The sequence below is a fragment of the Dipodomys ordii genome, unplaced genomic scaffold (assembly GCF_000151885.1).
Source record: "Dipodomys ordii isolate 6190 unplaced genomic scaffold, Dord_2.0 Scaffold2, whole genome shotgun sequence".
NCBI classification, from domain to species: domain Eukaryota; kingdom Metazoa; phylum Chordata; class Mammalia; order Rodentia; family Heteromyidae; genus Dipodomys; species Dipodomys ordii.
In genome coordinates, this window is record NW_012267218.1 from 2,797,555 (window position 1) to 2,809,100 (window position 11,546).

General features: G+C 44.3%; 1 protein-coding gene across 9 annotated transcripts in view; it reads right to left on the reverse strand.

The window, feature by feature from the left end:
• Positions 1-11,546, reverse strand: part of Ppp2r5c (protein phosphatase 2, regulatory subunit B', gamma) — a 136,224-nt gene that overhangs the window by 50,544 nt on the left and 74,134 nt on the right. For 8 of the 9 annotated variants that reach the window (XM_013015634.1, XM_013015596.1, XM_013015603.1 and 5 more), the window contains one exon: positions 2,487-2,686. The exons of the other annotated variant lie outside the window; for it this stretch is intronic. In XM_013015634.1, coding sequence (XP_012871088.1) covers positions 2,487-2,686 — 200 coding nt within the window. The remainder of the gene's footprint in view (positions 1-2,486; positions 2,687-11,546) is intronic. 9 annotated transcript variants of the gene reach the window in all.

Here is an 11,546-nt window from a genome sequence, read left to right on the forward strand (position 1 = left end):
TTTGCTTATGTGGTGCTGAGGAATCGAACCCAGGGCCTCAGGCATGCAAGGCAAGTGCTCTACCACTGAGCCACCTTCCCAGCCCCGCTAGGCTTCTTTTTAATGTTCTAATCTCTTCAGCAACCCTACCTCCCTTTGCTACTCAGGGTTTCTGGACCCAAGTCCTCTCTTTTCCAAGTCTTTCTGTTTTGCATTTTGCTCATAATTCTCACTGTAATCCTGGCTAAAAGCAGCTAGCAATAGCCACTGCCAGAGCCTAAATGCTGGAATGCCTTTAAAATATCTCCTCCAAATCCTCAGGATATGGACAAAATAGAGACCAGTTCCTGTCAAGTGTGACTCGCATGCCTCTAGTCGAATTCCAAGTGGAGGCAGTCCGTTCCCTTCTGAACCCTCACGGTGCCGGCTTTCTGCCTGCATGCTGATGAGCATCCTGGTCTTCTGAGCCCCCACCAGCGGCACCCATCTGCGTATGGCATCCTAGCCTACTTCTCCAAACTCTTCCAAATCCTTTCCACAAACCAGTTCCAAAGGCTGAGGAACCACATGGTCAGGTTTAGTCAGAGCCATGAGACACTGTACTAACTTTTCCCATCTCTGTGACCTAATATCTGACAAAACAGATGGATTTGGGCTCATGGTTTCACAGTACTTATTTGTATCATGGTGGATAGGAAGCAGGGACACAGAAGAAAAGAGGCAAGAGGAGAGTATGGGAACAGACTGGGGACTCAACATGGGCTTCAAAGACATACGCTCTGTTACCTTCCTCTAGGCGTGGACCCCCGAGGTTCTGTAGCCTCTCAACACATTGCCTCCAGCTATGGACCAGGCTTGAAGACACAGGCCTACAGGGAGAGCAGCGCTCTCTCCTCTCTCTCTCTCTCTCCCTCTCTCTCGTTTTGTTGGTCATGGGGCTTGAACTCTGGGCTTGAGCGCTGTCCCTCAGCTCTTCAGCTCAAAGCTAGCACTCTACCACTTGAGCTACAGCACCACTTCCGGTTTTCTGGTGGTTTATTGGAGATAGGAGTCTCACAGTCTTTCCTGCCCAGGCTGGCTTTGAACTGCAATCCTCAGATCTCAGCCTCCTGAGTAGCTAGGATTACAGGCATGAGCCACCAGCGCCAGGCTAGTTCTTTTTTTTTTTTTTATTTGTCGGTCATGGGGCTTGAACTTGGCCTTGGTGCTGTCCTTGAGCTCTTCAGCCCAAGGCAAGCACTCTACCAGTTGAGCCACAGCACCAATTCTAGCCTTTTCTGCTTATGTGGTGCTGAGGAATCAAACCCAGGGCCTCATGCATGGAAGGCAAGCGCTCTACCACTGAGCCACCTTCTCAGCCCCCTGTCCCTGAACTCTTTTGCTCAAGGCTAGCGCTTTGCACTTTGAGCCACGGCACCACTTTTTTTTCTGGTGGTTAACTGAAAATAAGAGTCTTACAGACTTTCTTGCCTGGGCTGATTTTGATCTGCAATTCTCAGATCTTAGCCTCCTGAGTAGCTAGGATTACAAGTGTGAGCTACCAGTACCCAGTTAGGGGAAAACACTGCATTTTCAAACCATAACACATATTAAGGAAGAAATAAAAGTATTTTCAGTCAAGAAGGCAGTCAATGCTGAAACGTCAGTTGGGGGAAACATCAAAAACTTTGAATAAAGAATTCAATGAAAAAAATCAGAATTTAAAATCCTATATTAAGCAATAATGACCCATCAATAACTGGAGGGAGAGAGCAAGGGAGAGAGGGAGAGAACAAGGCTGATTGAAAGGCAGGCAAGATAGTAGCAGAAAAAATAAGTCCCACACACCAGTTATTCTGTATCAACTTTTGGTAGCAGCATCACAGGAAATGTCTCAGGTAGTACTGCCTGAGTCAACAAAAGGAAAAAGTAAAGATAGTTGCAGATGGCCTCGAGAAACAGTTCTTCAGAGGACTGAGGTTAGGGGCTGAAACACTCTGATTAACTCATGGTAGACTGTCTCAGCCAATCACCACATATTATCCTAATCCCAGCATTGATTGATAGAAGCTTGTCAGCCAATTAGCATGGGCTGCTCTGACATCAGCTTGGTCCCACCAGTATTTTAACTCTACATCATTAGAATTTTTCTTCATGGGTATGGAAAACATTTACTTCTAAACTAAATAAAGGTGCTAGTACACTACTGTTAGATATGTTAAGAAAACACAAAAAGTTTTGAAGATGGTAAGAGAATAAATGCAAATTAAAGTTTTAGCATTTCTATCCCCAGGGTAGTTTCTGGGGACTGAGGGAGTTAATAAATATAAAGGGTCTATTATATAAGCAATTATTATATATTATACCCAGGTTCCTAAGAGGCAATGAATTCTGTCACTATCATGACCCTTCTGGTCTCGTACACGCTATAGAGAAAGCCCCCATTCGTCCTAGGTGAACACATGTGTCTTAGCGGAGGAAGAGTGGCAGCTCCGGCTGGGACTCAAGGTTAAACTGCAGTCACTTACCATATGGACTACTTCCGGGTAAATGGGCTCTGTGATCACATTCCGATTATGGGTGATATATTCTACCATTTCACTTAAAGCAGCTCGTTTTACTTCCTTCCACTTTAGGTCACTCAGTGGGTCAGAAACAAAGTCAAAGAGGACACAACACTGACGTAACTTCTGGATAAAAAGCTTCTCTTGATCTGCAGGAGGAACATCTGCAAAGCAGAAAGTAAAACATATTGATCACAAAATTTGCTTAATGCAAAGGGGCTATGAACCACTTTTTAGGGTCCGTTTTTATTCTGAATTAACAGAAGTTCAAGAAAAAAAGAGATGGGGTTGAGGCAAAGAAACATTACATTTCTTTTTTTTTTTTTTGGGTCCGGTCGTGGGGCCTGAACTCTGGGCCTGGGCGCTGTCCCTCAGCTCTTCAGCTCAAGGCTAGCGCTCTACCACTTGAGCCACAGCACCACTTCCGGCTTTTTTCTGTTTGCTTATGTGGTGCTGAGGAATTGAACCCAGGGCCTCATGCATGCAAGGCAAGCGCTCTACCACTGAGCCACCTTCTCAGCCCCACATTACATTTCTTAAACAAGTGAAAAAGTAAAAGCTTGTCACTTCTCAGATCATATGTCTGACTTGAGAAGCGAGTTAAGCTCATCACTGCTCAGATCATGTGTCTGGTATGAAAGAGTACTTTTTTTTTCATTCTTTCAAACCACACTGAGAGTACTGCTCAAGACAAATCCCCCTTTCATGCATTCTCTGGACAAATTCTAAGCATCCAAGTTTACAGTCAAGGCACTAGCCAGGGGAAACAAGAACAAGAGGCGAGTGGTACGTCTCTAGTTGGGGTGAGGGTGTGGGTACATTTACACCAGGTGACTGCAGAACACAGGTAGAGCACTGGTGGAAAGGGTTAGAGGGGAAGGGTGCTTCCCCTTGCTCTAAACTGCCACAGGGGAGGCTACAGTGGCTGTCACAGAAACAACCTGTTACAGATCTCCAATAAAAGCATCTCCTTAGTGCTCCTCAAAGCCCATTCTACTGCTTTTTTCTGGTCTACAGTCAATGTACAGCACATGTGATGAGGGATAGCACTCATGATGACACTATTAGCGAAATGGAAGTAATGATAGTAACCACTATTTAGTTAGTGCTTACCTGGACCAGACACACCGAAGCTATAAATAAATGTATTGACATTTTTTTCCACTTAAGTTTTGCAAAAAGACAACTAAGATAAACAGATTTAGAGGATTACTAAAGGGTGGCAACTGATGAAGCTGGGTTCAAACACTGTTGCTATGACTGGCTGGTATTCTGGGAAGTTTGGGAAACCTGTCAGTGTATGCCTGCTGGCTTCCCTGGGCTGAATATGGGATCTGTATAATGGTAAGTGGCAGTTGTTGATATATGTACTGAAAAGGTGTCAAAGAGTGGCCAAGTGTCTCAGCAGATTCGTGTAACTCTGTGAAACAGTATTTTCCAAGTGAGTTAACAAATGGTGTAATATCAGAGCCAAAGTCACTGAATGTGCAAGGCAGACGGGAAATGAGAATCTAAAACAATTATATTGTTATTATTAAGGTGCAACTAAGCTTTGTGGGTATTTATTTATTTTGGGTGCAGTTACTGAGGCTTGAACTCAGGGCCTGGACACTGTCCCTGAGCTTTTTTGCTCAAGGATAGTGCTTTACTATTTGAGTTATATCTCTCTTTTTTTTTTCCAGTCCTGCTTTTTTGGCAGTTTATTGGAGATATGAGTCTCGGGGACTTTCCTGCCCTGGCTGGCTTTGGACTACAATCCTCAGATCTCAGCCTCCTGAGTAGCTAGGATGACAGGCGTGAGCCCCCAGTGCCCAGCTGCCACTAGATTTTAAAGGGATAAAATATGCAGATAGCTTATTGATACACTTTCACACTTCACACTGTAGGTTCCTATAAGAAGCTACTCCAAAATTTTGGTGCACTATCACAGAAAATGTCCAACACTCTCTGGAATGGCCATTGAAATAGTCTTCTCTTTTCCAACCATGTCTTCCTACATGCAACCACAGCAACAATGATCAGAGTGTGAATGACCAGAGTGTGAATGCAGAAACACATCGAAGGGCCCAGGCATCACCTAGTAAGTGAGGCATTACAGAGATTTGTGATATAATAAAACAATGTATGCTCACTAAAGTTAACTTTGTTTTGGAAAATACATCTCTCTTCAAAACAATGCTAACTTCTGTCAAGATGTAATAAGTTTATTAATGCGTTAATAAATACATGTTAGAATTTTTCCTCTGGTTAATTTTGAATAAGTCAATGCTAATAGCCAAGAGTCACGTAAACAGCAACTGTTGGGGTCCTAGCTACTTTTAGGAGTGTAAGGGGTCTGGAGATTAACCTTCCCACGCTGGCCTCACCCCACAGAACGCCTGGGAGCACGTGGGCTCCTGCTGTCCTTCAGCACACTGTGTTTGGCTCTGGCCCACAGTTCTTGCTGCTGCTCACTAATTGTCAATGTACAGTACAGGTTTATTTTTTGAAGGCCTTTTCTTACTTCTTAGGTTAGCTAAGACACACTGCTCTAAGCACTCGGCACTTCCAATTGTTTTGCACAGCTAGTGATCTGCTCAGGGTCTTCTCCGGGAGGGGGCAGGCTGTGAGGTCAGGGGATGTGTGATTGTTTCCTAGCTCACTTTGTGTCCAATGGTAGCCTCAGATACAGATGGTACATAGACAGTGCTCTCTCAGTTTCATAGCCCCTTTGTGTGAAGGGGTGCTTTCCTCATTTGCCATGCTGAATGTTGAGGAAAGCAGAGCACAAGCTGGGAGCTGGAGTGGTGCATAGCACCCGCTTTAGAGACCCGAGAACAAGCATCTGATTCTAAACACTGTACACCCAGTTAGAATTACAGGGACCTTACCATCCAAATACCCTGTTTATGAACAGGGTTCATTTTCTGAGTTTCCTTGTTTGCCTTTGACCCGCTTTCATTCCATAACTCTGCTCATATTCCGAAGGGCCAAGGTGCCTTAAATGTGTTCATGGTTGCTGCCACAGCTTGTCCATTGGGATGGCCTCTGGCAATCTCACTGTCTCAGTACTACAGAGAACTAAGAAGCCTATAGTCATCTCGAAGAGCCACCCAGCACCCCATTGAGAGCCCCCTCACAGATGGCTGCTACCTTTAGGACCATTTTCCTCTGGACCCTTCAAACAGTAGCGTGGAGTAGGTACTATAGGACCCATCTGAGAGGAAAAGGATTCTGAGAGCTGAACAGCCCGTCCAAGCTCCTGGGCAGACCAGGGCCAATGGCAAGAAGAAAAACTTGAATATTGGGAGAATCAAGTAAGTTTTAAAGACTCTGAAAATATCATGTGCTTTTTAAATATAGCCCTACTGATACTTAGAATAAAGATGATGTTTCATCAAAACATGAAAATAAATCTACTATGACTAAGAAAGGACATAATAAAACCATTTTTTCCCATAAAAATGCTTCTAAAAGGCAAGCAAATCTCAATGATTTGGAAATGAGCTTGAATTCTTCCAGAGCTGTGGGCAGTTAAGGTGTTACTGCATGGCTTCTGTTCACAGCCTGCAAACAGGTTGGTCATTATACTCTCACAAGCCTTTTGGTTACTTTAAATACCTTATTTGGCTATTGAAAATTTGCTACTTAAAAAATCTATAACAATGAAAGTGAGTACAGTATAAAAAACTCATATTAGGCCCTATCAGTTTTTGTTTTGTTTTGTTTTTAAAGAAAGTCAATTTTGATCAGTACATTTTCTAAAATCTTACTTTTCTGCTATACTATTCAGGCTGTACCACAGGGGAATGAAAATAGGTGGAAGTGAAGGAATGTGCTTTATATCTTATGGGCTCTAATTTCTTTAAAAAATTTGTTATTTATAAAGATGATGTATCAACGTTACAATTACGTAAGTCAAGAGTACATTTCTGGGGGGGAGGTGGGAGGGCAGGGATGGTAAGGGGAAACAAAGGAGGAGGCAACAATACTTGATAAGAAATGTACTCATTACCTTGCTCATGTAATTGTAACCCCTCTGTATGGTATTTTCACAATAAAAAACTTATTAATAAAAAAATGAACTCCAGGAAATGAAAAAAAAGAGTACATTTCTTTTTGGACAATGTCATTCCTCCCCTCACTCTCTTCTAGTTTTTCCCTTCCTTCCATCTCTACCCACAAGTTAAATAGTTCATTTTCAATAGTGTCCAGTGGGACACTTAACAGTGTAAATGTTACCATGAATACCCCATATTTACATAGGTAACTTCAAGAACCCCTCCAGTTCCATTTTTTTTTTGTCAATTCTCAGTTGTTTAAAGGGAAAGCCTCAGTGATACTCAGGAGCAAAAGTAACAGACACACTTGTGCAGAATCTGCAGGGGAGAGGAGAGCTGAGGGTCTCAGAGACAACAGAAAGATGGTGAGGCTAAGAATGTATCACTGCTTCCAAACTTCAGCACTGTTTGCCTTCTGCTGAAGGCTGAAGGCAAGGCAGTCACTTGTCCAAGAGAAATGCAATGTGCAACAAGTTACCTCTGAAATAGCTTTGTAAATGTCCCCAGTTGCACTGGTGAGGAAGGGCAGCATTTTTACAGGGCATGGCGCTGAGAAAGCCCCAAGGAACTGGATTTGTTCCATTCATGGGGGCTGAACTTGGGGCTGACCAAGTGAGATGTAAAGAAAACAGAAAGTCTGCTTGTATTTCTTCTTCTTCTTCTTCCAAGAGTAAGAAACTAAGATGCTAGTATGTGTGCACGTCGCCTCACGTGAAGAGGTGTGCTGGAGGCTGATCAGTGAGGCCTAGGAGCTGACAGTTCCACAGGAGGAAGGTGATCCCCGGGAGTTTCTGAGTGTGTTGGGATCTCTGTAAAGACCCACCTTTCTCCTTGGGATAGGGTCTGGCTACTTTACTTTATTAATACAAACCTTCATTTCCTTCTCCCCCAAATCCTGCTTTAGGTATTCTAATTGGCATCCAGTTTAGGGAACCAAAGTTTTGGTTTAAATTAACTGCTTTCTAACTCTTACTCCCTCTGTATTCTGCTTACAATGGTGTCTTTTAATTTTAAGCTTGAACAATTAATTCTTTTGACTTAGTTATTTTGGCTACTTGTCCCCTTCTATACTAGCTTATCACTAGCTAAGAAACCTACAAAGCCAGACTGGCTGAAACCCTAGTTTCCCAATAGTGAAGAATGTTCAAGGGAGATATGTAACAGGTGCGTACCAGCTGCTTTGGTTGAAGAGCACTGACTTCTGACTTGGGCACATGCCCTAATGATAAGGTAAGAGCTAGTATCCCTGCCCCTGACTTTGTTCTGTGCCATTCCCTCCTACTGTCCTGTAATCCAGGAAGGAGTGGGTCGCCTGCAAAGTGCCAATAGGTGACCAATCCTGAGACAACTGAGTGTGGCCAGTCATTTGCCAGTCACCTGTGACTGGACTGTTTAACTATGCCCACCTCTCTCTTCATCCCCATTTCTCCCTCCAATGTAAACCTGAAGTAAATGTCTCTGGGGAAGACTGAAATGCTTCCTTCCTGTGGCTGACCTGTAATAAACTTCCTTTCTCTGCCCTTCATTAATACCTGTCTTCTGTATTAGACATGCTGGGGCGAGTGACTGGACCTGATCTATGAAATCCAGGAATTTGGGCCTAGGGTCTAAAATCTGTACTACTAAAACTAAACACTTAGCACCAAGAAGATGGGCGTGGTGGTGCTCACTCTAGCATTTAGGAGGCAGAGGCAGGGGGAGAGTGAATTTGAGGCCAGCTGTGCTATATAGTGAGACTCTATTTCAAAAACCAAACTAAAAAAAATGAACCAACAAAACTCAAAATCAGACACCACTGGTATACCCTCACCTGTGCCAGCAGTACCCAGGATCACATTGTGCCAGCACTGTAGTGTGGGTACATGTTATCAACCTGGCCTGGGAGCTAGACCTGCACCCTGGCAGAAAACCTCATGACACCAGACAAAAGTGCATCACAGCACAGGTAAAAACCAACACAGTGTCCATCAGTGGTGGACACACTATGGTTCACTGTACTCCCGAGTTGCAGAAGCTCGTGAGTCTTAAAAAATAACCACTAAATTTCACATTTGTTTTATATGTTTCTTTATCTAAGTTTTGTTTTAAATAAAGAGGCAAAGGAGCCAGGTGCCTGTGGCTCACGTCTGTAATCCCAGTTACTCAGGAGGCTGAGATCTTAGGATTGAGGTTTGAAGCCAGCCTGGGCAGAAAAGTCCCCATGAGATTCTTATTTCCAATTAACCACTCAAAAAACCAGAAGTGGCACTGTGGCTCATGTAGTAGAGCACTCGAGCACAAAGAGGCTCAGGGACAGTGCCCAGGCCCTGAATTTAAGCCCCCCAAAAAGGCAAAAGAATACATGTACATGGCAAAAAAAATACATTACATAATAACATGCAGTAATACCTGAGTCTCCTTCCACAATATCTTCTGGGCTCCTTCCCTTCTTCTAAAAGTCTACTAGTGTGGACACCAGGATGCTTCAAGCAAGGCATGTCAGTGGTTTTCAACTAAACGGTCTAAACTATCCCACATCTCTAGTGGTATTCAGCTAAACTCTATACTGTTCCAGACCTAGCTGAGACTGAAAAACACCTAGCCACAAAACCCCAACACACTCCCCAGTGCTCTCTACGCTGTGCTTCCTGTGGAGGACTCTAAGCCCTGGCTTCCTTCCTCTTTCTTTCTTTTTTTTTGGTCGGTCCTGGGGCTTGAACTCTGGGCCTGAGCACTGTCCCTCAGCTCTTCAGCTTAAGCCTAGCGCTCTACCACTTGAGTTACAGTCCCACTTCTGGTTTTCTGGTGGTTTATTGGAGATAAGGGTTTCACAGACTTTCCTGCCTGGGCTGGCTTTGAACTGCAATTCTCAGATCTCAGCCTCCTGAGTAGCTAGGATTACAGGCGTGAGCCACTGGCGTCCGGCTCCTTCCTCTCTTGAGACATTCTCCAATCAAGACAAGGAAAGACCCTCTTTCTCAACCTTTTGTCTCCTAAAACACAGCAGCTATGGTCTGAAACATACACAATCAAGACTGCAATATGGCTTGAATTGCTCAAAAGCACCCGCATGAGAAATGGAGGTGTGAGGACCGCAGTCTTAAAGACCCAGCTCACATCTTCAGGAGCTCAGGCCAGTGGTAAGAGTGCCGCTTACCATGCAAAGGTAGTTTTCCATCTCTGGCAATGCAAAATCAAGCAAACAAACAAACAAAAAAGAAGGTGATCTAACACATAAATACTGGGTACCATGCTAGCACTGATAATAGGGTCAAATTAAAACAAAATACTTAATCTGAAAAATAGGTGAGAGGTGCTGTAATGGAGACACCTGGTAGCCCTCGGGCACCCAGTGAACAGGGAATCAACTCTGCTGTCAGGGAGGCAGAGGTGGCTGCTGGGGTGCTGAAGGCCAGGCTAGGTGAGACTACCTGAGGGTCACTGCCCAGAGTGGGGCTTGAGTTACAGGATAAATCAGATGGAAGATCACTGTTCCTCAACAAGATGCCAACTGCCTTGAAGAATGACAGTGGTATATTTTGCACATACTAAGTTATCCATAGTAGTATTTAATGATAAAGCTTCATAGCCTTTTGTCTTAGGTATGTAGGTAGGTGTGTGTGTGTGTGTGTGTGTGTGTGTGTGTGTGTGGTGTGTTAATTGGAGATGAGAGTCTCATGGGTTTTCCTTCCTGAGCTGGCTTTGAATTTCCGTCCTCAGATCTCAGCCTCCAGAGTAGCTAGGATTATAGGTGTGAGCCACCAATGCCTGTCAAATTTGGAGCCAGAGATAAAGAGAGATTACTGGAGATAAAGAGTCTGAAGGATTTTTCTGCTCAGACTGGCGTTGAACCACAATTCTCAGATCTTAGTCTCTGAGTAGCTAAAAATCCAGGTGTGAACCAGTGGTACTGGCCTTGGACTTCCCATTTTATCCTCAGCATCTACAATGACCTTTACATGGTAGATGTCGAGTATTTGTGGCTAGAGCAGACTAGTGTGAAGACTGGGAGCGTGGTCCATGTGGAGAATGTCTGTCAGCAAGCATGAAGCCTTGAGTTCAATCCTAATACTAAAAATGAAAAAAAAAAAAAAACCAGCCACATGGATCAGAGTGCAGCGCATCTATGAGACTGTTAAGGTTAAGACCCAGAGCTTCAGAGACACTACCTGCACCAGAGGCACATGCTTCCATTCCTTCTCTGTGGCCAGGGCCAGGCCCTGAGGACTCGTACCACACTTTGTAAGTGGATGCACAACGCAATGTGACGGGGGGTGGGGAGGTCGGGGGAGAGATCTCTTCAGAAGATGATGGAATCTAAGAGGCAAGAAGCAGGAAGGCCTACTATGGAAAAGAAGTGCCAAACTGTAGCTCATGACCAGCCATGCCTGGACTCTGCTCCCTGGAAGAGGGGAGGGCTTTGCTGACCTAGCAGGCTGCCATCTGGTGTAATGATGACCTTTTTTTCTTCTTTTTCTTTATTTGGTGGTGCCAGGAATGGAGCTCAAGGCTAAGCAAGCGCTTTGCCACTGGACAATACCCCCAGCTATGACAATGACCTCTCAGTCTATGGCAAACTGACCCACATAAGCATGGCAAACATAGCTGATATAAATGAAGTAACATGCTTATCTTCTGTACATATGGGATCTAATCTTCCCACACTATTCTTTTTTTTCTTTCTGGTTCTGGGGTTTGAACTTAGGGTCTGGGAGCTATTCCTGAGCCTCTCTATGTTCAAGGCTAGTGCTCTACCACTTAAGCCACACCACCACTTCTGAGTAGTTTATTGGAAATAACAGTTTCATGGACTTTTCCACCTGGGCTGAACCACAATCCTCAGATCTCAGCCTTCTGACTAGCTAGGATTACAGGTGTGGGCACCGGTGCCCTCCTTCTCACACTATTCTTTTTTTTTTTTTTGGTAGGTCATGGGGCTTGAACTCTGGGCCTGGGCGCTGTTCCTCAGCTCTTCAGCTCAAGGCGAGCGCTCTACCACTTGAGC